The sequence below is a fragment of the Bos indicus x Bos taurus genome, chromosome 26 (genome assembly GCF_003369695.1).
Source record: "Bos indicus x Bos taurus breed Angus x Brahman F1 hybrid chromosome 26, Bos_hybrid_MaternalHap_v2.0, whole genome shotgun sequence".
Lineage (NCBI taxonomy): Eukaryota > Metazoa > Chordata > Mammalia > Artiodactyla > Bovidae > Bos > Bos indicus x Bos taurus.
In genome coordinates, this window is record NC_040101.1 from 5,530,668 (window position 1) to 5,557,401 (window position 26,734).

General features: G+C 47.5%; 1 protein-coding gene across 2 annotated transcripts in view; it reads right to left on the reverse strand.

The window, feature by feature from the left end:
* Positions 1–26,734, reverse strand: part of DOCK1 (dedicator of cytokinesis 1) — a 554,660-nt gene that overhangs the window by 459,313 nt on the left and 68,613 nt on the right. Inside the window, exons 6-16 of one of the 2 annotated variants that reach the window (XM_027528650.1) lie at positions 24,520–24,668; positions 20,981–21,116; positions 19,793–19,950; positions 18,342–18,423; positions 17,785–17,920; positions 14,127–14,199; positions 10,929–11,071; positions 7,193–7,318; positions 2,357–2,481; positions 1,134–1,232; positions 130–202 (exon numbers count right to left, since the gene is read on the reverse strand). In XM_027528650.1, coding sequence (XP_027384451.1) covers positions 130–202; positions 1,134–1,232; positions 2,357–2,481; positions 7,193–7,318; positions 10,929–11,071; positions 14,127–14,199; positions 17,785–17,920; positions 18,342–18,423; positions 19,793–19,950; positions 20,981–21,116; positions 24,520–24,668 — 1,300 coding nt within the window. The remainder of the gene's footprint in view (positions 1–129; positions 203–1,133; positions 1,233–2,356; positions 2,482–7,192; positions 7,319–10,928; positions 11,072–14,126; positions 14,200–17,784; positions 17,921–18,341; positions 18,424–19,792; positions 19,951–20,980; positions 21,117–24,519; positions 24,669–26,734) is intronic. The other variant, XM_027528651.1, reaches the window with a different exon arrangement.

Genomic DNA, 26,734 nt, shown 5'->3' on the forward strand with positions numbered 1-26,734 from the left:
ACAGGACTGAGTTCACCCTGACATGGAGCTGGAGTGTCAAGACCTCCCTATATTATGGTAACCACCACAATCCAGAATAAATGCACAATAATAAATACACACGGGCTAACGAAGTGTGTGGCTACTCACAGTCCTGGGATGATCTGTGTCGGAAGGTAAACCGGAGGTGACTGCGGTTCACGTCCTCGATGGGGATGGCCACCTGCGCGATAAACAGGGAAAGTCAGTACCCTTACGGCACCTTCCCGCAATCGGCTTCATTCCGCTGAGACATCCTAGAACTCTCCACACACTTCTACCCCACAGGGTGTGATCTTCCCAAAGGCAAATGCCCTGAACACCAAATAACGCTGTCCAGGATACCACGTGGATTGGAAGAGGAAGCTGAATTTTTTTTTTTTTTATGTGCTGATCCTCACAGTGAAGCGTCTATTTTTTAAAGTTGCCATTTATGTTTTTAGCCCCAATTTGGAGGTACCTATGTTCCCTCGTAACTGTGGAGACCTGCCGTTGGCTGCAGCAAGAAGGCTGTTCTTTCAGGACTTAGAGTAAAAGGAAAAAGACCCAACACATGCTGCCTTTAAGCCAAGAGTGTCCGTAATCTCAAAGCTGACGTTTGCATTCCAGAGCCAGCCACTGGCCTGGGGTCCCAATACCCAAGCCCGCGGTGTGCGGGCTGGTTCACGGTGGGCGGGGTGTCGGGGGCTGCGCTAGGAATCTCGGAGCATCACAGCTGAGGGAACAGGATCCATCTCCCCAGTGATGTCCTCCATGTACTACCACCACTATTTTTTTTTCCATTTGCTGTAAAGACAGCACGCCTTACATAAAACAGACCTGAGAAGAGACAGACAATAGCTGTCTGTAAAGGACTCTGTCATTTGTCTCCAGGAAAGTCTTGCTTTTACATCCAAAAGGAGATGAGAGTAAATGTAAATTCCAAGAAACCCCAGCAAGGTTCCTTAGCAACCTTCCTGAACGACTTTGTTGAAAGCGCCCCAGGGCTGGCAGAAGGTACCCACTGGCAGGCAGCCCTGGGGAGCGGGGGGAGGTGCGAGGGGGCAACGTCCTCAGGATACAAATGAGCATCTCATAACCCGCCCCATAGGAGAACAGGGTCATGGAGATGATACCTTAACCGTCTCAAACCAGCGTGGCTGTTTCACTTGGTAGTAAATCACCGACTTGTACTCTGAAATCGCTTCATCACCAGCGCCCGGGAAAATCACATGCTTTAAAAGAAGCATAAAGAGTTCGCATCAGCCCTCGTGGAGCCTGACACTGCATCCATCTCCTCCTCCCGCCCCTGTTAGATGAGCCGGGAGAAGGAGCAAGGTTGCCCCGGGAATGCCAACAACCCGGGGCCCACAGAACACGCCCCACCCAGTGACGGGCTGGGGCCGGCGGCCAGCAGAAAACCTTGCCTGCAGACATCCAAATCTTGATGGCCACACGGTCTGGAGATGCTACTGTCTTCCACCCTCCGTACCCCTAGTAACGTTCACCCTGATCTGCAGGAAACCGCCTGTCTCCTGGTGGCTGGAGAAAAGAGCTACAGATCAAAAAGGAGCTGACCTTTCTCCATCCTCTTCCTCCAGACACTGACCATTCGGCTCTAAGGAAACACCAGAAAAGCCCAGGAGCAGCGTGGCCTGTTTCCAGAGAGACGCAGGGCAGGGCCACTGGATGTCGGCCAGAGACAAAGGATGCACCCACCCCAGGCAGAGCCGAGCCTCATGGGTACCCGCAAGTTACTGCCCTGGGCCACGTGGGCCCCGGGAAGCCCAGGATGCAGTCATGGTCCAGAGAGGCAGCTGGCAGGGACTCCTGCTTGCGCTCAGCCTCCAGTCCTCAGAGGAGGCCATGGTCTCCAAGTCCCTCCCAGGACAGCTGCAGGGTGCCGTGACCACACAGGAGGAGGTCTCCCCGACCACCACCCAGGAAAGCACAAGGTCAGAGGCCCCGACTCCAGCCCGAGTTCCACCTCTCACAGGCTCTCTAACCTTGGTCAAGTTGATTTCTCTGGGCCTCAGTTTCCTCCCATCTCAAAAGATGCTAACAACAGTATCTGAACATCTAGTGTGGCCACTCGCCCTCCAAGCCTTGGGTTTATGCTGGCAAGCGGGGATCCAGGAGGGGTTTGGCAAAGGTGGTTAGGACCCCAGGGACATCCAGAGACTGTCCAGTTGCGGGACCCCGGTGGAAACCAGCCCTTTTGGGTAAAGGAAAAGGAAGAAAGAGCAAACGTTCTTCCCGAGAAACAAGACTGGCTTTTCACATTCCGAAGCAGAGGCAAGGCGCACACAAGGGAGGTAAGACCCCAACACCACAGGTTCAGCTCTGCAACAACAAATACCTCCAGCCGTTTTCCATCTTCATCGTAAACAGACACCGTAACTTCGACGTTCTTAGCTGTCGTCTTGCTTCCTTTATCAAAATCTCCTTGAACTAATGTTACATAGATATCATTTCGAACATCACCTGGCGGGGGGAAAATTACACCTTTGAAACCAATCCATTATTCATTGCGTAACTGTGAATTTTGCCAAACTCACTGTCCCTCTGAGCAGAGTATCATAAATACTGTATTAGGTGATTATGAAGTATTTTCTACAAAACAGTCTCCGCATTTAATAGCATGACAAAGGCAATTTGCATCATCACTGTAAGACTCGCAAGAAAGAGGAAAATGTCTCAGCCTCCAATTATCTGCTCGGGGCTTCTCGTGGGCAGGGGGCTCCTACACTCTGTGGGCAGCCTGTGCCCAGAGCAGCTCAGATGCGGTCAGTGGGTCTGCACTGACCCTACTGTCACCCAAACCCTCAGCATCCATGGCTCACTGCAACCCACATCACCAGCCCTTGTCATCTGCGACTCAGCAGTCAGCACCCCGAGGATCACCAGCAACGCTGGCCTCCTTTCCATTCCACTATGGAGTTGAACAAAAAGCAGCATTTGAACCACAGGCCAATGTCCTGAGTTGACACCCAGGATCGGGGACTAGGGATGGGTCAAGAAACTTTCTGCAAAGGATCATCTCTCCTCCAGGCAGGCAGCTGTCCAGCTCCTGAATAAGGCCACAGGGAGCAGAAGAAAAGACTCAGACATTTGAAAGTGAGATGGGCCTTAAACCGTGCAAAAAAAAAAAAAATTATAAGACCACACGCATGCAACAGATGAGCTCAAGACGCTTCCTCCAGCTGAGAACACATGAAGCCCCTGGTAAGGGTCCGATTGGGAAAACTCTGCAAGCTTCGTTAGCAGCATGATTTAGAGGAAGCACCGCTACCCTCTGAAGGCTGCTCTGCCGTCTGTCTGGCCGCCTCCCACGTCTGACACAACTTCCCTCCCCCGGGGCATGAGCAAGGGTCGTGTCAAGAGCGGCAAACGACCTGCTCTGGGCAAAGAACAAGAGTCCCAGAAGGAAAAAAAAAATCCCGCTGGTTTCTTGTTTTTCTTTTGCTTTTTAGATGGCTCTATTCTGGCTTTTAATGTATGTGACTATTAAATTAAGCTTTCGTTTAAAAGTCATCATTGTAATAATCCCTGTGGGTGGCTACCACTGCTACAGCAGCTGCTGGAAGGAAGCAGGGCTGCGATCGCTGATACGGACCACGGAGAAGTTCAGAACGATGGTGCACACGGCCGGGGGAGGAGGCAAGGCTGCAGGTCCAGGCTGCTGCTGTTCAGTTGCCAAGTCCTGTGCGACTCTTTGCGGCCCCATGGACTGCAGCACGCCAGGCCTCCCTGTCCATCACCATCTCCCGGAGCCTACCCAAGCTCATGTCCATCGAGTCGGTGATGCCAACCAACCATCTCATCCTCTGCCACCCTCTTCTGCCCTCAATCTTTCCCAGCATCAGGGTCTTTTCCAGTGAATCTGCTTTTCACATCAGGTGGCCAAAATATGGAAGCTTCAGCATCAGTCCTTCCAATGAATATTCAGAGTTGATTTCCTTGCTGTGTGACCTCAGACAAGTCGCTTAACCTTCAGGGCCACTTACCACTAAACCACCTTACTGATCAGGCAGGTGGTCTGCACAATCTCTCCACCTGAAAATTCTATCAGAGCACCAAGGCCGTCATCAAAAAGGGCTACAACAGCTTCACAGGGGGCTTCAGCAGCCAGAGAAGCAGCTTGTGCTGGAGAGCGGGGTGGCTGAACCTCAGAGTCTCCTCGTCTGATTGGCCTAGAGATTCTGGCTCCAGTCCAGAAGTAAGATCCCATACGGAGGTCAGCATCCCTAATGGGCACTCATGAGAGGGTCTTAGCAAATGCCTCCCGGGCTCTCATTCTGGGGAGGAAGGAGCTGGAAGCAGACGCGGTGGGCCCATCCACGCCTCCAGCCACCTTCCCCACCAGGATCCCTCAGAAGGACCCCAGGATTTCCAGGGGGCCACGAGAAGATGTGAGAAGCAGGGACAACGGTGGCACGGCCAGCTCTCCCACTGTGCAAAGGAGATGCGTGTCTCCATAAACACGCGTGTGGCGGGATGGCATGGGTTCTACCAGGCTAAACGTAGGGATCTGAATGAACGTGCCCCGCAAGGGTAAGATGCTTCCAGCCTCTCAGCATCCCTCAGCCCGAGAGAACATGGTTGAGTCCCTCAAGCCGGGCTTGCTCACTGCAGGAACGCCAAGCGCCAACTCAGCACACCAAACAAGCCAGAACAATGGTCAGCTGTACAGGTTTCCCACAAACCTACTAGGAGATTATCTTAGAGGTTTAGACTTACTCTTTAAGTCTGTCAATTGTAAGGGAGACACAACCAGTGTGAACTAGAAGTTCCCAGGTTTCCCAGTCACTTGGAGAGAGAGAGGGAGGAGAAAGAACATGCCCCTGAAATGCCCTTAAAATAAACAAGCGCTAACTCTGAAGCACCCTTGTGCACACAGGGCTCCTGATGACAGTGACGCTGTCCTCATGTATAAATTTGCGTCTCAAATCCACATGTAAACGATACGTCCGCTAGAAGTCCAAATCCGTTAGCTGTGTACGGAGCAGACGACTTCCACAAGCAATAGGTGTCCCATCGTCTCTAAACGTGCTGTGTGCCTCGCTTTCGTCCTGTACAGGTGAGACTGGCTAACACTCCATCTAGCTGATGTTAGATGTCTTTTCCTATCAGTTTAACAGCGTTGACAATGAGCCATAATTGCCTGGAGGAACAGAGGTAACATGTCCCTGAAATGCCCTATAATAAACAAAGGGATAACTGTGAAGCACCTGAGTGACCGGCTCTTCCCTGGGAACCTACAGCAAAGCCCTGCGCCAGGGGCTGCAGGCAAGTGCTGACCACAGGGTGGTTTGCCCTCATTTCCACTGCTTATTAGCCATGTGACTTGAGGCTGTGGCTTAATTGTGATGGCAATTAGTTCAACACCCATGTGGAGGCTTCCAGGATCCTTTTGAGGATCAAGCTAGGTAATTAATGGCAACATTATCTGCAAACCAAAAAGTGTCCCACAGATATCAGAGATAAAGATTCACAGGCTTCCCAAGATCTCATGATATCAAATCTGATGATTAATATGAACATTATTTGGAAACTGAAATCATATTGTAAATATCACAGATTAACCTTAATATGGGGTCTCATTATCAGTATAATAAGCTTAACCACGGTTGGATGGGGGCAGTACTGGCAAGGTAACTCACACACCTGAGTGAGAACCAGGTGTAAACATCACGGGCTTCCTCACGGAACCTGTATATTCATGCATGCTGGCTGTCCCTTCCTGCTCCTCCTGCCTCCTCTTAATCAGATGTCCATCCAGACTGTGTCCATGTCTCCCTCATCCAACCTTTGTCTTCAGGAGGAGCTGCCCCCTCCGAGAAGTCCGAATGGCCGACATGCACCTGTCCCCACCCCGGCCTGTCACTGTCCAGGGCGCCCAGGAGTCCTGAGCAGGCCGGGTCAGATGACAATCAGTCTCCCTGTTTGGAAATACTGGATGGAAAGCATGTCATCTGCTTCAGGACACTGGGATTTGGGAAGAAGCTGGGTGCCAGCATGACCTATCCCCAGAGGATAAAGTCAAGTTGCAAAGGAGACAGTGGAAACACAAAGAAACAGCTGGCAGTCCAGGCTGGCCCGGCAGCAGGCTGTCTCTCTCCCTCAGCCACATGACCGACAAATATCCCCAGGGTGAGGCTGTCTGAGCTGGTCATGTGCTTTCTGATACTTAAACCCTAAAGCATCCTAAACTCCAGCCAGATCTCCAGGTAGGAATAGTATTGTTCTCATGCCTGGGAGGAAACACAGATCAGAGAGATGGGGTAACCTGCCCAGGGCCACAGAGGGGCAGAGGTGAGACACCCAGCAAGGTGTGTGACCCCAGCCTGCACACTCACAGCTGAGGCCAGGGGGTGGGGTTTCAGGGTGGTGGATCACTCTGGGGGAGAGTCATTTAACCCGTAACCGACCCAGAGGGCTATTTTCCAAACGTGGAACATACTAGGGTGTATTTACCCAAACTGCACTCCCTTCATTGTGAACAGATTCTGGACAATTCAAATGCTGTTAGGGATCACAGAACAGACCTGGGGGCATCACTGTAAGCCTGCCCCACTATCATCATCAATCCATTCCTTGCAGCCAAAAAGTGAATTCTGCACAGGCTCTCCGAAAGGTCCCCTGCCTGCTCACCCTCTACCACATCACTAAGCATTATCACCGGCCAAACACTCTCCGTGCTCTCAGCCAGGGTGAGTGGGATGTCACACACCCATCCTTCCCTGCCAGACAAGGCGGGCAGAAGACATGGCAGGCATCTTGACTGGGGCGACAACAGAGCACCAACCAGCGGTGGGTTTGCTTGCGATCGCGGCGGCGTTTTCCCCAGCCGGTGACAGAAACCACCTGGACGTCTCTTTGGCCAATGCTCATTCCGTCCTCTTGTCCCTGTTACTGCACCACCAGGAGTCACTCCACACGACTGCTCCCAGATTACAATTAATATAGCCAAGAGAGACCTCCTCCCCTGGCCTGATCCCTGGTTAGCTGTCCCTCTGACCGCAGTCCTGTCTGTGGGAATGACCCACCACCACGCCGGGCTTTACATGCTCCGCTCTCTGCTTGCCTGAGTTCCCATGTACACATCTCTCTTTGTGGCAAGCTACACAAACACTCCCATTGCGGCTGCATCCAGCACATGCGCAGAAGGACTAAAGGATGCATCCGTTCTTACCAGGCATGATGATCTCCGGGAAGCCCGTCTTCCGAGCCACCGCTGTGGTCCTGTCCACCAAATGAGGAAACTCTTTTCTAATCTGATGGATATCTCCAGGAAGTAATTTCAACGTTACCCACAAACCTAGGAAAGCAACAGATGCGTGAGTCATGTTATATCTCGTACATATTCATATCTTGTACGTTTTTAGAAGTCTTCACGAAATCTATTTCAATGAATCAGCGGTTTTTAATTCACCAGGCAATGTCTTAGGAGAAAGTAGCGGTAGATGAGAAAAAGGAGAGCTTCCAGGGAAGAGCAGCTTGGCACGGGGGAGGTTCCAGCATCTGACCACCTGGGACACGAATCCCGCATTGGCACACCCTAAGGACATGGCAGCCAGGCCTGATGACTCTTCAGAGTTGATAATATGTTGAAGATAAATCAGAAGGTAGCATTTTGCTGGGAGGGGATTGAGAAGGCTATCATTTCCCATGCTCCCAAGAAGGATGATAGCAGAGGAGGATTTGGGAGGTACACAGGCAGCTTCATGAACCCACAAAAATACCCAGTCCCCTCGGGCTCTTGAGAAGGGAAACCACGGAGATCACGGAGCACCGGGCGGTGGGCACCAGTGGACCACCCACACGGCTGGGTGGCGCAGTCAGGGCGGCCCCGTCCCTGCTTCACGATGTCACAGCGAAGGGGGACTCACGCCACCCAACCCCCTTCTCCAAGGGGGAAACAGGGACTTCCAAGGCCTAGAAACAAGATGCACGGATCCCCAGGAGAGAGCACGGTGACCCTGTGAGCCCTGCCTGCCCGCCCCCTCTCCCTCCCTCTGCAAAGCTAATGCACTTTGTATAAAATACTCCTGGAGCAGCGATCAAACAATAAAAGGGGAGAAAGCCAACACTTAATGAAGTCAAAGGCAGGAGGCAAAGCAGTGGCTCTGTCAGCTGTCTTCAACGACATGCCGTGCTGGCAGGGGTGGAGGGGTCACTCTCAGGAGGCAGGTCAGGGTCTCCCCATCCTTGAGCCCTTGGAGGCCTGGCCTGCTTACTCAGCTCTGCGGGACACCCCCCTCCCACATCCCCCCACCCATCAGAAGATAACATCAGTACCAGTTTGCTCAACTCACTGATAAACCGGTAAGTAGGTAACATCCCTTGTTATAATTTAAACACAGAGATTAATTTTTCCTGTTTATGCTAGGCTTAAAACACTTCCTCAGGGGAGGAAATGAGGCCAATTTTCAAAGGAAAAGTGCATTTCAGGTTGACTTTTGCTTAATCAGAGTAGCTAAACACAAGGGAATTAGCATATGCTGTATTTCAAACAGGGGCCGATCCCTAGGTTGGGAAAATAAACTGCATGAGGGTACAGCAACCCACTCCGGTGTCCCTGCCTGGAGAATCCCATGGGCAGAGGAGCCTGGCAGGCTGCAGTCCATGGGGTCACAGAGGTGGACACATATGAAGCAACTTAGCAGGCATGCATGCACGCATTTCAAACAACAGGAGCAGATGGATGGACGCACGTGAGGATTCAACGTCCAGATAAAATCCCAGGACCTCTGGGTCCAGGCTTCAGAATAACTTGGGCTAAATATAAGAGATGTTGTCTACTGTGAAAAGGAAAGAGGTAGATGCAAACCTAAACTAGGCCAAAGCCTGGAAGCCAGCACAAAAGGGACAGGTCATGTTTCTCCAAGTCCCTCCCATGGCTCCATGAACTTGACTGTGACTTGAGGGGTCACCACTGATGGGAATCGGAGCTCCGCTGGGCAAAACCCCAGAGACCCTGCAGCTTGCTCTGTGCTGCATTTACTGGGCCCTGCCCAGGTCTCCCTGGAAAGCACTGAAATAGGCCTAAGAGTGGGCCCTAGAAAAAGGTCACTCCCTCACGTCTGTTTCAAGGCCAACGAGCTAGTGACATGGCCCAAGGTCATTCTGGTTCAGAAAGCCACAACGGTCCGCTTGAAAGCAGTCAATGCCCTTGTCACTTAGCTCTTACCATGACCTGAAACCACCTCTCCTCCCCGAGAAGTTCAAGGAATCGGGGCCTGGCCTCAGCCCATCTCCGTGACACAGATTTTGGCCACAGTAACAAGGAGACGGACAGAGGCGGGGCTTGGGTCCTCTTTTTCAGCAAGTTCCGGCTGGCCTGCCAGCAGTCTCCACTTTTCCCAGGTGACCCTGTAATAAAACTGGATCAAAACTCTGATGACACTGCAAGAGAAGCCAGAGGCCTGGGGACCCCGCCCCAGAGTGACTCCAATCAAACAGCTTTAATTGGGTCTCCCCGTGGTTTTCAATTAAAGTGCAAATTGGGAGGGCTGGTAATTGATGAGAAGACGGGTCCTGGGTCAGCTGAAAATTGCTCTGTCTACAGGGGCCATGGTTCAATAACGTTTGGGGCTGAGGTTTTGGTTTTGTTGTTTTCCGGGGGGGAGGGGCGGTTCAAACCAAAAGACAGTCCGGCAGAGGGACAGGAGCAGCTAATTCCTGCAGAACGTTCTTCAGACTTGATTCACACTCTCCCTCAGGGCAATGGGAAAAGAATCAAGATAATTGTTTCTTAAAAATCGAGTGACGTAAGGTAACCAGACAATGAAACAGGTCCGTTCACCTGAGCCCCACTGAGTCCATGGCAAGCCTGCATCTAATCAAGGACTAACAAGCGGATTGTCCCACCAGTCTCAGGCCTGGGAGACTCTGAAGGTGACTTCCCCTCCAGCTGGAGGCAGGGCCTCAGCAAACACTTGTTTTCCAGCAGCCCTCCCGGCCAGGCGAGTGCCAACTGTCACCAGCCCAAGGTGATTGATTCATAGCCTCTGCCAACAGAAGGTCAGCCCCTGGGAAACTTGTCAGCGTGGGATTAAAAACGATGACTGCACGCCAGGTGCGCGAGGGAGGATAACTCCCCTCAGTTACAAACCTGAAGGGGAACTGGCCTGCAAAACGGAACCGCTTTCTCAGGGGTGTGGAGTGGGGAAGCCCCACAAGACAACATGGCAGGGCTTAGCTCACAACACGAGTGAGAAAAAGCAGCGAGAAGGACTGCGTGCACGGGGAGGTGGGCTGCGTTGAATGTCTGTGTGTCTCTAAGCAGCAAGGTGAAATCACAGGCAGGGGATGGCTATTTCATTCTCTGCTGAAGTCACTCAAGTGTTCTGAATAGCAGAGACGGCTGGAGAAGTCTAAGGAAGACAGACAAAGGAGTTGCTTCCTGGCCCATTGACTCTGGGCTCTTTGCAAGCGTTTAATCCTAGTATCCCAGTCAGTGTTCTCTCATCCAGGAGCTTGGTTCTCAGTAGTGCTTACAAAGATGACCAGTGAGGAGAGCCTCACAGGCTGTACGTACATCCGGGACAATGGGCAAACACCATTACCCTACACCACCAGCGTTATCAGCGTCAGCGGCATGACCATCAGTATCTTTGTAATCATTACTGCCATCTTTGTTATCATCATCACCATCACCAATATCACTGTTATCACCATTACCATCATCAGTATTATCAGTATCATTGTTATCATCATGACCGTCATCAGCATTATCATCACTGCCGTTACCATGATCACTGTTACCATCACCATCACCGTTTCCACCACCACCATTATTATCACACACGATCATCACCATCATCACCAACGTCATGATCATCATCAAACTAAAATTCAAACCACACAGGACATTCCCAGGCTCATGCACACAGACACTTAAAGGAACGAAACCATAGGATACGTACCCTGGCCCTTGTGGTTGACTTCTTTGGCAGCAATGACTTTGTTTATAACAGTCTGAAGGAAGTCATTCTCCCCTGCCACCCTGGGTGAAAAACGGGATGACATGTTCAGCGGCTTGTGTCGGATGGCGTCGTCCAACGCGAGCCTGGAGGGCACGGGACGACCAAGACCACAGGAGACAAGGGGCACGGGGACCCAGAGGTGACGGGAACAAGGGAACACGAGAGAGCATCACCACCGAGCGTGAGAGAGAGTCGGCACGAGGCAACGCACGACAAAGGACAGGATAGGTGACAAGAGAGACAGGGAAGAGCATCGATCAGGAAATGCTGAACCACACGAGAGAAGTAAAGCAAACAAGCTCGACTCTACCCTGGGAATAAAGGTGCACCAGAGCTACACTCCATGCCTGTCAGACAGTTTACAAAGAAGGGAACTGATCTGAAAGCAACACGACTGAACAGCATTTAATCCCAAGGCATGTTTATGACCATGTCTTCTATTTCAGTAATTCCTGGCCAGAGCATAGGTCGAGCGGTGGGTGCTTTGAAGGGAAAAGCAAAATCAAGATGAAAAAAAAAAAAAAAAAAGATCCCTTGGACCCAATTGCTTGGGAAGCTTAAGTACAGACTCTGCTCCATCAGACTATGTACTCCACATAGCCTAAAATAATTAAATGTGAAAACAATGGAATAATCTTCAGAGAACACAACAGCCATGTCTGAGCAGTTAAAAACTGTGACACAATTATGGATATAAATCATCAGTGTTCAGGGGACTCATGAATCAGGAGCTTTCTGCAGAAAGTGTACCAGGACTGAGGAAATAAATACAAACAGGCGACATGGGCAAAGAGAAATACCATGTAGCACAGCCAAGCGCAACATGCAGTGAGCAAGGAGATAAGTGTGTGATGTTTAAAATGATCTCCAAAAACAAGGACAAGTGTTATTTATCCCGTGAGCCCACATGACTCAAGGGAGCTGAGGGCTGTTTTCATTTACTTCCCCAAGTTCAAAAAGACAGAGAAAGAGAGAGAGAGAAATGTACACTATGATTCCTCCCCTAGAACTTACCCTGTGATATAATAAATCAGTTTTAATGGAGCAAAAAATGGGTTTCATTAGCATGGCATTTCCCAAAGAACTACTTCCCCTGCTTATTTTGCTATTAAAATCATGTTTCTGTTTTGTCTCTAACACTGAACATAGGAATCTGGATATCAGTCTTCCTTTAATGGAGCAAGAACTCACAAACTACAATGTGAGTTGAACATGTGATTTTTTTACAAGTGGACATTTCACTACAGGACAGAAAAAGATGGCAGCAACCTGCCATCTCCAGGTCATAACATGTCCCAGTGAAATTTAGATTAGTGAGTCTAAAACTAATAACCCTCTCACTTTTCAAACCATAACTCAAAAAAACTTTTTTCTTTGACTTTTCCCAGAAGACAGTAGTAGGCAACAGGTAACTTTAACGCAGTGGTTCATTTGGACATGAAGAAACTCTGATGTCTAGTATCTAAACGGCATTCTAAACAGCACTGGGCTGCACTTTTTTTCTCATGGGCAACTCATTATCATTTCATACTCGTGTGCTTTATTGATTACCATGATACCAGCTCATATTCCAAGATGACGTTCCTCTTGTTTACTAAACAAACTTCCAGATTTTGTAGAACCGAGCTCCCTCTGTAACTCTCATCACTGGCTGTGATTCCACAGTATTAATATCACCACCCAACAGAACATTCCATGATGAGAGGAACGTTCTCCATCGGCACTGACTGATCTGGCAGCCACTAGCCACTTATGGTCCTGAAGGCTTTAGATGGGACCACTGTGATGGAGGCAGGAAATATCTGATTTCAGTTAATTTTCATGAACTCAAACCGTTACACGTAGCTAGAGGTTACAGTGTTGCACAGAAGAGTCGCTCTAAAGCAATGAAGCCACAACAAACCACTGCCTCCAGCTGTGGGGTGAAATACACAAATGTGAACCCCAATTTAGAGCACATTCATGCTTTTCTGTTATCCTAACTTCCTACTGAGCCAGGCCTGGGGATGCTGTCTGAACAGATCAGCTGCCTGCAAAGGAACCACTCTATTCCACCTGGAACACGTGCTTCTCCAGCCTGGGACTAAGAGCGTGGTCCGTCCTGCAAAGACAGGATGCAAAGGGAAAGCACCCCCTGCCTCCTGCCCTCCCACCCCCTGCCCCAGGACAGGATTCATCCCACCACCCACCAGCATCACGGGCCTCAAAACTCCCTTGGTTAGCACCTGAAAACAATCAAAACTGCCTAAAATAAAATTTCTCTCAAGCCCGGAATCAAGTAGAAACCAGAAATGAGGAGAAAAGACAAGAACGCAGGGCACTATGACAGGTCACTCTAACTCGATTTATCATTTGCTCCTCTAAGGTTTCACACCGCCAGGAGGAAGCCGCCTCTTGCAATTAACCTAAACCGCTCTAATTCCTCCTCCTCTCTCCCCACCTCTGTGTGAGGCGGAGAAGTGCCCTTGAAGGGACTACAAACCATTATCCAAGTGCCCTCTCTGGCTTTAATCTCCAGGGAAATAACACCAATTCTTTCAACCTTTTCCACGGAAACTGCCTTCAAATCAGAGAGTCAATTTAATGAAGCTCCCCGGAGTGCTTTCCAAGCTCGCCACACCTCTTGACAGACTTCAGGTCAGAACTAGACAAACCCTAAACATAGCAAGCACAGGCAGCGTCCACTTGAAGCAACCCAGGGGACAGAAAAATCACAAGGATTATTTCTCGCTTTACAAAAGAATTCAGTCTTATTTTGTTTGGTTTTTTTATTTGGAAGACAGCAACTTATCATGATGAATTTGAAGTACTGTATTTTGAAAATGTGAATACTTTAAGTTCATCCGTGGTGTAAGGAGATGTTCAAGTCCAGAGAGGAACTCTAACTCTGCATGTCCTACGTGATAAGCCAAGTCAGGGATCACACGTAAAACCTTGTACTTCAAGACCATAAACTTTGACCCAGGTTTCTTATGGCTACAAAAACGCCCTACACTAAGTGACTAAGATGTCTCGTTATTATAAAATAATCAATTGCTATTCATGCTGAATTTATAAACTGAACTATAAAGATAACTATTACAAACACACATTTTCCATATTCTATGGGGTTAAACACTTGGATTGTCTCATACTTACGGCTGAAACGGAATGAAATGTTGTTTGTCTTCATCATCTACTTTTCCATTTATTATATCCGTTACATCCATCACTGGAGACAAGAAAAAAAGAGAGACGGCTGTGCTTAAAGGCTGCCATTACAGAAAACAAACAAAAGAACTTCAGAATGTCTTCTGACCAACAAGAAGCATGAACTGACCCGTGGAATTTTTTTCTATATTCAAGTTTAAAGCATTTCCACGTTTGAAAGACCAATTAAGTTACCTGAAAAATACCTGCCCAAATAGGGATGGGGCTTAAACAGCAAAGCTCCATTTAACAAATTCCTCTATTAACCAATAGGCACCAGTTAAGCTTCTTTGCTCCAACAGGACTTTGTGAGATGAGGAAATACTCTATTTTTGTTTACTTATTGATTTCTTTATTTTCGGCTGTGCTGGGTCGTCAGTGATGCCTGCAGGCTTCGCTAGCTGCAGTGAGCAGAGGCTCCTTTCTAGTTGCGGTGCTCAGGCTTGTCACTGCATTGGCTTCCTTTATGGCAGAGCGTGGGCTCCAGAGTGGGGCCTCAGCACCTGCGGTCATGGGCTTAGCTGCTCCGCAGCATGTGGGATCTTCCCAGACCAGGGGTCAAACCCCGCATTGGCAGGCGGATTCTTAACTACTGGACCACCAGCAAAGTCCAAAATGAAATGTTCTATCGCAAGCAGCACGTGAGATATGGCAAGTGTGATGGAGGGACTGAATTGTTACTTTGATTTCATTCATTTCTGCCAAAAGAGCCACCTGGGGCAGGGTGACCACACCAGGCAGCACTGATCCGCAGCCGCATGGCAGTCGCCCGGCCCCCGAGTAAGGAAGCAGTAATAACGTGGCGACAGTTAGCCGCCTCGTGCTGGCGTCTGTGGACAATGTTTCCAGAAACACTTGGCATCTAATCCTCACGCTTACCTCCTCTACGGTGGAGGAGACTAGGCTCAAAGACCTAAATGAATTCGCCCAAAATCTAGTGGCTAGAACATCTCCCATGCCCCAGCTCAGACCAACACAGTGAGGAACCCAACAAACAGCCCAGGGTGCTGGACACAAGCTGTCTCTGCTCAGCCTCCTTACCTGACTGCAGGTAAGTGAGCAACAAGTCCCGGGTATTTCCTTTTGCACAATCCCTTCCCTAATGACATACGACCAAATACTAAATATGAACAATTTCTATCTCTACCACCCCAAAACAGGAAAAGGGATCTGTAGGGGGAACAGAAGCATCCCATCTAATGTTAAGATGCTCCTATGCAAAAGACCACATCTTGACGGCCAGTTCCGAACCACCACACACAGCGAGTGTTTTAGCCCAAGTCCCATCAGTCTTTCGGCATCTGCAGCAGCAGCTCAGACAGCCAGCTCTAGATGGGTCATAACAAGTGAGTCTGTACCCAGGAGACCATCTCCCACAGCCCAGTCCGCAATGAGCCACCTTCCTGCATCCACAGACCTCTCTCTATCATGGGGCTCATCCCACCAGCTGACCATAAGGCCCCCTGATGGTCCAGCTTTCTTGTCAAAGCTCCCTAGTCCCTAGCTTGGACACGTCTAGGGGCCCAGCAACTACTGGCAAGAAGGCAGCATGTGAGCAAGAAACACACCCTTGGTCTGAGCACCGGTAACTTGAAAGCAGCCTCCGTTCTGCTACTTTCTAGGAGTGACAGTCCCTTTGGGGCTCCCCCAGCCCAGAACTCAGCAGAGAAAGCATTGAAATCGCCTGTCACCATGTCCTTCCCTCACTGGTCTTGCTTTGGTGAGGACTTTGAGCATTCAAAGGTTCCTGCTGTCAAAGGAAGAAGTAAAGGACTTGGGGGCGTCACCCCCAATCTGGGAGCCCAAGTATTTCTATTTTCAGGTATGAGGGTCCGTCATAAGGAAGCCAGGTGTCCAGCCATATGTAGTTACCATGGGCGTGTGACGGAGGAGGACCTGAACACCCCCGAAATACGACATCATAGGATGCAGGGGCAGAAGGAAGGGGACGTCGGGATGCTGCTGATGGAGGAGGGACAGCAAAGGCAGGAAGCCAGGCAGGCACCATGAGAAGTGATGAGAAGCACGAGGCTGAGGCAAAGGGCCGGGTCGGCTCAGAGTGACGCCTCCCCACAGCCTGCTCAGAGCAACCTGGCACTGAGCGTCCAGGTGGCCAAGATGCACAGCAGCTGTTTGCAGGGGCTCATCCTCTGCCAACAGTCAGAAGAGACACAAAGATCCAAGTTCAAGGACAGGCACGGGGTACCTAGGCAAGAATATGTTTTAACACCTCCCTGTGTATATGAGTGTCTAAGTGTAATGAGAAATACACTTAAGGCTGAGAATCACTGTCTTAAAATATGTACCTCTTATGCCCCAAATGTACCATGACCACATTGCCTGATGACATTTACCCCCTCCCTCTCAGAGTGGAGATACGAGTAGGAAGTTAGGAAGTACACAAGCAGAATGCTCAGGTCCTTACGTAGCATCTACAGAAACACACCAGCCCACAGCTAAGGAGAGCCAACCCTCTGGGCTGAACGCAGAAGGTAAGAGATCACTTGCCCCCTCCCTACCTCATCCCCATTGGGCACTTTTGCTCTGAACCTAAAACGGCTCTAAAAAAATCTGTTTAAAAGGGGCTATGCACACGTGCTCAGTCGCTTCAGTCCTGTCCGACTCGTTGCGATCCTACAGGCTGTAGCCCACCAGGCTCCTCAGTCCATGGAACTGTCCAGGCAAGAATGCTGGAGTGGGTTGCCAGGCCCTCCTCCAGGGGATCTTCCCAACCCAGGGATTGAACCCAAGTCTCCTGGTCCCCTGCATTGCAGGTGGATTCTTTACTGCTGAGCCACTGGGGAAGCCCTTAAAAGAGGCCAAAACAAAACTCAACATAATGATGAAAGCCCGGAGCTTCCTGGTAATGCAGGTAAAGAACCCCTCCATTGCCACTGAAACAAGAAATCATGAGATGCATCAGAAAGGAAGAGTTTTTCTCACGTATGTATATAAACCCCAAGAATCACAAAAAAGGACAAGAACTAGAAGGCTGTGCAGTGAAGGGCGGCCATCTAATCGTGAGGGAACATTGTTTCCCAAATTGTGAAAAATGAGTGACACCAAAAGAGGTCAGCTAACGAGGACGTCCCGGGGACACTTTCCTGTCCTTCCACAGGGACGGCTCGTTTCTCCCTTTTCCTGCACCGTCACCAAAAACAAAACAGAGCTCACGTCCGCAGAGAAAAAAAGCCCCTGTGTGAAGAGAGCTCTGTCCTCTCTGAGCTTTTGTCTTCTGCCTCTTCATCACTTAGACCATTCTGTACGGACTCATTCCTAAATCAATCCATCACCAAGTCAGAAACACCGCAACCCTCCTTGGCTGGCTTCCCTCCAGGATGAGGGTGTGGGAATGTGGGTCAGGGTCTCTGCCAGGAAACGGGCTCCACTGTCATAGCAAAGACGGGATTTGTGCCTGAGGCTGGTGGACAAAGCCCCCGAGCCACATGTCGACGTGAACCCACACAGAGAAGAACAGATGTTCCCTCTCTCCAGCGGACAAGCTTGTACACCAAGCGGCCCACGGTCCAGTATTCAGCAGCAGCTCGTATTCAGGGTGGAGGTGCTGATCTCCAAAGTCTTCAGGAAGAGGAAGGAAATGGATTACCGGCCACCCCGAAAGGCCGTCGCAGGCCCGACGTCAGCTTCCTCGTGTTGTTGTCCCTCAGCTCCATGCGACCCACGCGGACGATCTGACACACAAAACTGATTTTCTCCCTTTTCAGGTCTTTGCTTCCCAGGTCCTGGAAATATTAATTTCCGTAAATTATTGTGGAGAAGCATTACTCAAGGCAGGTTCAATTGCAACAGACAGTAGAGAGATAGATTGCCACTCTTCACTCCAACCAGTTTTTACTATTTTAATAAGTGATTCACAAGACAAAGAGGAGCTGAATTACAAAAGTCAATTAGCATTAAATGAATTTAAGATCCATGTTTAAGAGACATACTCAACACCACGGAGTACATCTTTGTCATGGGGCCTCGAAGCGTGGCTAGAGACCCAGAAGGTTTCTGGGCAGCTACGTTATTACAGGAAATTAACAAGGAGTCCCGGCATCCCAAGGACCCACGCTCCAGGGCGGTGAGAAGTCAGACAGGGCTCATTAAAAACAGGCATGAGAATGGTGAGCAATTCAAGTGAACATCTTTGGATACACTCACCGTGAAAACAGCTCGCAAATTGTGTAACCTGTCTATGTCTTTAGGCAATCCTGAACTTGACCAGCGGACAAGGTAGTTCTCACTTGGGAAAAAAGGAAATAAAAGCAAATTAATTTTCCAAACAGATCAGGGAACCAAATGTGCATCCTCAGTGGATTTTCATTAGTATCACAGAGGTCCATTATGCAGACAATGGTAAGGGTTCAGAAACATCAACCACATCAGACGGAGCAGCTCTGCCATTGACATACAAGTACTCTCCACACAGCATCTTACTCAAGGTCTGCCCGTACAAAACCCCTGAGGTTTTCAGTTTGGATGTCCAGGATTACAACTGCAAAGGACCTATCTGCAAATGGCATTTCATAGTTTTTATTATATTTTTAACAATGTTTTAAATTCAATTTACAGTGTTGTGTCACTTTCAGGTGTAAAGCACAGCGATTCAGTTACACATATATGCTCTTTTTCAGATTCTCTTCCATCATAAGTTATTATAAGACACTGAATAAGGTTCCCTGTGCTATACAGTAGGTCCTTGTTGACTTTATACAGAGTAGTGTGTACATGTTAAAAATTTTTTTATTAAAAGCATACTCGTTCATTTGGAATGACTACAGTCTCAAATTCACTATTTATTCATTTATAGTACAAAGTAAAATTTCATGATGATTTCCGAGCCTGCCATAAGCCAAACATGACCTAAAAATATATATTAAATCCTATGACAGGAAGAAATAGTCTTTGTCAGAAGTCGCAACGAAATTTGTTCTGTTTTCTGCCATATACTAAGTTCTTAAATTTTCAATAATGTGAGTGAAGATTCTGGAGCTTTATACCCAGACACACACACACACGTTTACTACACAGACAGTCCAAACCATACTTTTTCCATCTGGACAAAGAGAAAGTTACACCAAGGAACAAAGACAAGAACTAGGAAAGACAGCACATGAGACGATGAGAAATGACAGACTGGATTTACAATATTTTATTCAACACATATTCACTGACAGCCTTTATGCAGCAGGCACCGACCTAGACACTGTTTCCCATCCAATCACCTTGGAGAAAAAACAACAGGTCAAAGGTCCAGAAATGACACTCACAGAGAACCAAAGCTCAAAAAGGCAACATCAAGATCAGAGCAATACTGGAGCGAGGGAGGGGGCCCATAAACAAAGCACCCCATAAAGACAACGCAGGAAGCGTGACTTCAGTCCTTAGTCATGCAGTTGCCAGGTTTTGAAAACATTACAAGACTCCAACTGTTCAATCGAATATCCACGTCCTTGCCGGAAAGCTGATCCTGGCCCAGACTCCAGCTGCTTGGGGGAAGTCTGGCCAGCTGATCACCCCAAGGACTCCCCGCGAGAGCGAGACTTTGGGGTGATTCTGAGGCCATGTTCCCAGCAGTGACCAAAGAGGAAAGACAGGGGCTCATCACTGACCTGATAAACTTGGACTCCACGGGGTCGTACAGAGACATAAGCACCTCGGCATCTTCTCCTATTTTACAGACCACGTTCTTGAGGTTGACAAACAAGGCCAGAGAAGGGGTGGCGGCAAACTTGGCTTGTCTGTTAATGTCTATGTTCTGCTTCTGAGACTGTCAGTGGAAATAAAATAAGAAACAGAAAGGTGACATGAGCCACACCCGTGGCTAACTCTTACTCTGTTCATCCCTACAGAACAGAAAACCATGCGAACCCAGTCACACAGCAAAGCCCTTCATGCAGAACAGAAAACCACGCGAACCCAGTCACACAGCAAAGCCCTTCATACAGAACAGAAAACCATGCGAACCAGTCACACAGCAAAGCCCTTCATACAGAACAGAAAACCATGCGAACCCAGTCACACAGCAAAGCCCTTCATGCAGAACAGAAAACCATGTGAACCCAGTCACACAGCAAAGCCCTTCACGCAGCTTCTTCCTTGATGTTATCAACACGACCACGAGCCGAGCTGAAAAGAATATGCCCGGGGCGATGATCCCAGCACTGTGAGAAGTTATACTGAGTATTTACTTCCGATACAAAACGTTTAGGGGCCCAATCATCCATCAGAATGGAGATTACACGTGCAGTTGCTTATTCGATTTTTGATTCTCCCATCAGGTCAAACCCTCTGAGGACATCTCTGTGTTATTCATCATTATGGCCTCAGGACCTGGCACACTGTAGGCGTTCAGCAGTTGCTGAATGAATGGATGGCTCAATCACCCAACTGAGTTCTGAGTATAGACTGCATACAAGTTACCATTAACGGCCATGGGAAATGAAAAAGATCAGTAAGACGCATGTTCCCTGCCCTCATCACACTTAGACACATCCCTTTCCTACTCCTATCAAAGAGGAAACGCAGAATGGAGTACTGTTGCCCATGAGTTAAGACCACAAAGTCAGTGTCATTAAACCCTCAAGGGATGAAAAGCCTTCAGGTCATCCACAGCAGGTTTAGACGCTGGGCTCCATTCCATCCATCAGTGTCTGAAATACATGCTGAAGCTGGGCCTTTTCATGGTGTAGCTAATGCAATCGTCATGTTTTACTGGTGACGTTTCACTCATGTTGTCAACTGTTACTGAGAAAACGTACCCTGGGTGTAAATGGCATAGTACAGAGAGCTGAACTTACTTTTTCTTCTTGCAATCTTTCCTCCACTTGTTTGGAAGCTACTTCATGAGCTCTGAAAAGACTAATTGTGCTAGTTAGTTCTGGATCCAGAATGTTCCCATCCTCATCTCTCACCACCAAGTCCAAATCGAGGATTCTAGAACAAGAAGAATTCAGAACTTCACCAACAAACTTCAGTCCTAGCAACTGAGCAAGATGAAATCAAAAGTCAGGGTCACTCTCACAGTATCAGAAAACATAGTTCTGTGAGGTCACTGTCATTTAACTTTCTTTGTACGCCCTTGGAATTAAAAAAAAAAAAAATTACTCAAATCTTACTTCCATTGCTGTAGTGACTTTTACTTACAGATCTAGAAAGCCCAAATGAAATGCATGTCGCTAATTACTACATGAACAGTATGGACAGTTAAGCGCACACACGCTATGCACATACTGGGGGGGGGGTGCATATAAATTTGTGGGTATGTATACACAGCCCCATGCACACCCCTATGCCCAAATATATATACAGTTGGAGGTTGGGGAGAGGTGGGAGGGAGGAAAGCTGGAACAGAGGCATACTCACCACTCTCTCTGGAAGGTTCCATGGCACTACTTTCCTTCTGCCTAGAATCACAGATCTAATCCCTTAATTAGCCTATCAAAAGATTTTCAATAAAGACGTTCTACTGTTTCAACGTGGAACATATGGAAGTCATCCACAGAAATGTTAAGAAAGTTTCTGGCCAGATGGCTAAATGTAGTAGCCAACTTAAAACGCAGGCAGCATCTGGCTAATAAATCTGTCCATCCTATATCTGGAAGTGTTTTTTGGCAACAGTCTCTCCGTTTCCCGTTAGGTGGTTTTTACCAGGATTTTATTTAAAGACTAAACAAAGGCAACTATATAAAGTAAGAAACCAAGAGTTTTACTAACAGTGGTGTGTTCTGGTTTTCTTTTAATAAGATACAAGGATCTTCACCACAGACGCCTGTTACTTTGCCTTTGGGACTTTTCTTCTTATTAAAAGGCTGTTGTTCAGTCACTAAGTCGTGTCTGACTCTTTGTGACCACGTGGACTGCAGTGCGCCAGGCTTCCCTGTCCTTCCCTTTCTCCCAGAGCTTGCTCAAACTCATGTCCATTGAGTCAGTGATGCCATCCAACCATCTCATCCTCTGTTGCTCCCTTCTCCTCCTGCCCTCAATCTTTCCCAGCATCAGGGTCTTTTCCAATGAGTCGGCTCTTTACATCAGGGGGTCAAAGTACTGGAGCTTCCGCATCAGTCCTTCCAGTAAACATTTAGGGTTGATTTCCTTTAGGATAGACTGGTTTGATCTCCTTGCTGTCCAGGGGACTCAAGAGCCTTCTCAAGAGCCACAGTTCAAAGGCATCAACTATTCAGTGCACAGTCTTCTCTATGGTCCAACTCTCGGCAGCAAATTTTTTTTATTTTTTTAACCATAAGACATAAGAAAACATCTTTTGAAATAAAGATAAATTAAGTCAGAGAATGTCTTTTTAACAGTTACAAGTCGAAGAGTTGACAGACTGACTTTGCAAAAAAGCCTCCACTTAGACAAACTAATCTCCTACTTGTCTCCTGTGAAGGTCACACACCTTAAGCTCTGTGTGAATGAGTCTGATAACACATCAGGCAGGTTTAGGTTTGTGAGCTGTGCTGGACTGCACTATATGAGTTCCTTGGACAAAAATCTGTCTTGTTAAGGACCGCATTTCCTATCCAAGCAGTAAATCACATTTGGAAATACTTCCTTTCCTTAACTAGATTATTCCATGACATAATGTATTTTGGTAGCTTCCCACAGCCAAATTAAGCAGGTGGTTTCTGGACGTAAGTTCAAAACATGATACTCCAGCAGAAAATAAAATCAAAGCTCCAGAAGTTTAGTTTTCAAGCAGGTGGTCTTGAAATGAGTTTCACTGCAACAACATCTAATATCCTATACCCAGCAGTCTCTAGGTTTCTGGGGGGGGAACCTTCTCCTGTAGTTAATCCAAACACTACATCTTACTGATAATGTAGCTTTTAGAAACTTTTCACACTTGAAAGTCTGAATTACCAGAAAGCAGAATTGTTATAATTCCGATTATACAAAATGCTTCTTTAGTTTTTCCAGGGCTTCCTTGGGTTGAACGGCTCAGGGCGAAGCTGTACTATTCTCTGAGCTTTATATTCTAACATGTAAAATGAGGGGGTTGGACTGAACCACTAGCTTCCCAATCTGCCGGCCTTCACGATCCAAGTCTATTTTTACAGACAGGGATTTCCAGTCAGCATTCCAGACGTGAGAAATCAGGATCCTAAGGAGTGGGGCCCAGCATTCTGTATTTTGAAAGTTTTCCAAGTACCTCTGATATAGACCAGCATCTGGGAACCTTGTGACCACATGCTTTTTAAGGCTTCTTGCAGCTCTGGCATTAGACGAATAGTTATCCAGTAGGAAAGGGCGTAGCCTCCCTCTGATTACAGAAGCTGGAAGGCGGGGGATGACCGTGCTGGGGGGATGACCGTGCTGCAGGCAAGAGTGCCAACACCAGAGCACGCACCTCGATGGGTGGGTGAGCAACCACGGCTGAAGGCATTCGAGCAGAGCTGGGCGGTGCCCTGCTGTAAGAGGGAACTTCTGCATGAGACCTGCTCCTGTAGAACAGTTATATGATCTTTATATCAGAAGTACAAATTTAGGGGGCTGGACTTCTTTTTCCCAAAAGGTCTCACAAAACCACTAAGCCAAAGCACTGGTGCAGAAAATCTTACACACAGAGAAAAATCACCTTCCCGATAAAACATGCTCGGCTGTTCAGACAGCGGTGATGTTCTCAGAGTGACATGGTAAGATGCCAGTGACCTGGACACAGCATAAACGTGTGTGCCACCTCAGATGGGAGGTTCCTTATAAACTCAGCTTGTGTCTCCTCCAAGGTCTTCTTCTGGAGTTCTGCCTGATTTTATTACCAGTTTTCATTCAAATCCATTGGGGAGTGAGACCATTCTGCTTTTGTGTCTTGGCCAGGCATCACCTGATCCTGAAAGTCTTGTGAGAAGACATGGCAAGGAACAAACTCGACCGGACACAGGATGGCAGAGAAAAGAAAAAGAGACTTGCTGGCTTTATTTTTGTTTGCCAGATCCCTACACTGGTAACAAATTTCCAGGTGCCCTTTGAGGTCTCCTCCAACTTGCAGAACGTCGATTCCACAGAAAGAGACCTGATGCCTGCTACTACACAAAGTACCCTCACATCTAGACTCAGGGTTGAATGCTGTCAGCAAAAAGGAAAAGTTCCTGTCGGGGGAATTGTTGTGATAAGGACAGGTTACCCCATCTTCTTGAAGAGAGTATGTTTTAACAATGACTCAGAAAACTCCAGATCCAATAGAAAACACCTCATGCTTTTAAGAAAAAAAACTGTGCCGTTATATGGACATTAGAAATTTTGTTGGTCGTAAGATAGGATTTTAGTCTCCTAAACGCTTAATGGTGATACCATTATATTGGTTAACATAAGCATGAAATCATCTTTTGAACAAACAAACCTGTTTCCATAATCAATTTTGGCAGTGACCTTCTTCTTCAATTCCTTGAGCTCATCCTGCGGCAGAGTTCCAGAAAGAATCTGCGACCGCCACTCGATAAGGTCGTAGATCATGTGTCGAACGCTCCGGAACATCTCCCTGTTATCTTGCTAGATGAGGGGGGGAAACCAACTGTTAAGTTCTTGACTTAAAAGAGCATTGTAGTTGCTGTTTATGTCGGATTAATGGTGTTTTCAGCTTGGAACTGAACACATTAGATGGAATTAGGCTCCTATCACACGTGAAAAGATTAAAAGGATTAAAAACCACGGACGATCTTCCATATTCAGGCCAGCGCTCCGGAGTATGTAGCCCTACACCCAAAGCGGACCCAGGGCAGGATCTGCACTTGGGGATCCCAACCAGCCCGTGAACTTCCAGTCTCTGGACCAGGAAGGGGCAACCCTTGAAGCTCCCTGAGGAAGTGCCCGGCCTACAGGTCTTGCCTAAGGAATCTTCAGAATGGCCTTTGCCCCGATGATTCTCAGCACTGAGAAACCCAACCCGGAGCCCCGGCTGTCAGCTGACTACACGAGGACCTAGCCCGAGGCTATGGTGCATTCCGAATGTGCAGAGAGGCTTCTGCAAGAGGCACTATCTGGATCTACAAGCTCTTGGTGCATGTATAGCAAAAGGGAAATACACATGAGATTCAAACTTCACACCTACTCCTCACTTTCTACATATTTCGAGGGATTTGATGGTACAAAGAAAAGCAAGTTCTGCAACAGCATGAGAACAACTCATCAAGAAAATGAAGGATTAACCAAAGGAAAACAAACCCAGTGGTTCTTTCCAAGAATAGAAATCTAGGTGAAATCCAACTATTTAGATTTATAAATAGTTTTAGATTTATAAAACTAAATCTATAAATAGATTTAGGTTTATCTAAATCTGAAATTTAGATAAAATTCTAAATGTCAGGGTGCCAAAAAAAAATGTAACTGTGGTCATTGCTACCTTTTAAAATAATGTCTTCTCTGCATAGCTGAACTTCACACCTCCGCTCTTTATAGCATTTGACCTTCTTCTTAGGAATTTCTAGGATCCCCTCCACTCACTCAGCCTATCACGCCCTAACAGATTATTTTCTATCCTATAAGTTCTCCTTGTTAGTATCATCCTAATCCTAAATTCCTGTTTATGTATTTATTTATTGGCCATGCCTTGTAATATCTTAGTTCCCTGACCAGGGATTGAACTTGGGGCCTAGCAGTGAAAGCACCAAATCCTAACCACTGAACCACCAAGGAAATTCAATAATCTTGACTTCTTAAATGAAAACTAATAATCAAAATTAATGGTTTATTATAAAATTATGTTTGTTTCCCTCATTAATTCTCCTTGTCTATTTTCATAAAGCATTACCAATTAACTAAAATCCTTAATATTTTCTTAAACTTGTCTATTGCCACAGAGCAGAGGGAAACAGAACATATAAAAATATTATAAGCAACAACAATACATGTGCATATATATAATAAGCATATCTCTTTGGCTTTGCACAAACCTAACAGTGTAAATCCCTAACAGGCAAAGGTAGATTTTTTTTTAAAAAAGGAAACCAGGTGATGGTTAGGAGTGTCTGTTATGGAGCTGTATGGCTAAAACCGTGTCCACTAACATATTAGTCAGCATCAGCTCCTGTTTGTTTTGCCATATTTTTGTCTAAAAATTGCTAACATGAAATATCAACTCCAAAATTGCTCAGATTTATACAAAATATTCATGGTTAACTTTACGCCTCTAGGTTTTTGAGAACATTTGATGAACAATTACTGCAACTGCTTATTACTGTGTATTTATAGGAAACCACTGTATAATCAAAAGCAATGAGGCTGCCCAGAGAGCAGCTGTGGGACTGAGAAGTCTTCTATGTTCCCCAGAAACTGATGCACGGCCTTCCCTCCAGCGTCCAAGCTTTGCGCTGACAATATTAGCAGATGAGAAATCAAACCCTTAAGAGGAATACAGACCTAACAAAAGGTAATCTTCTGCAAATATGAATTTATGTGCAAAGAAAATGCCCCCGGGGATACACAATGGAAGGTGTCAGGGCCCCAACCTGCCGCATTAATAAGGCTTCTTCCACAATCCGGAGAACTGGGTATCTCACACGAAGCCAGAATGGAAACCATCTCCCTGCCTCTAAACAGACTCGCTGAGACCTGGAAGA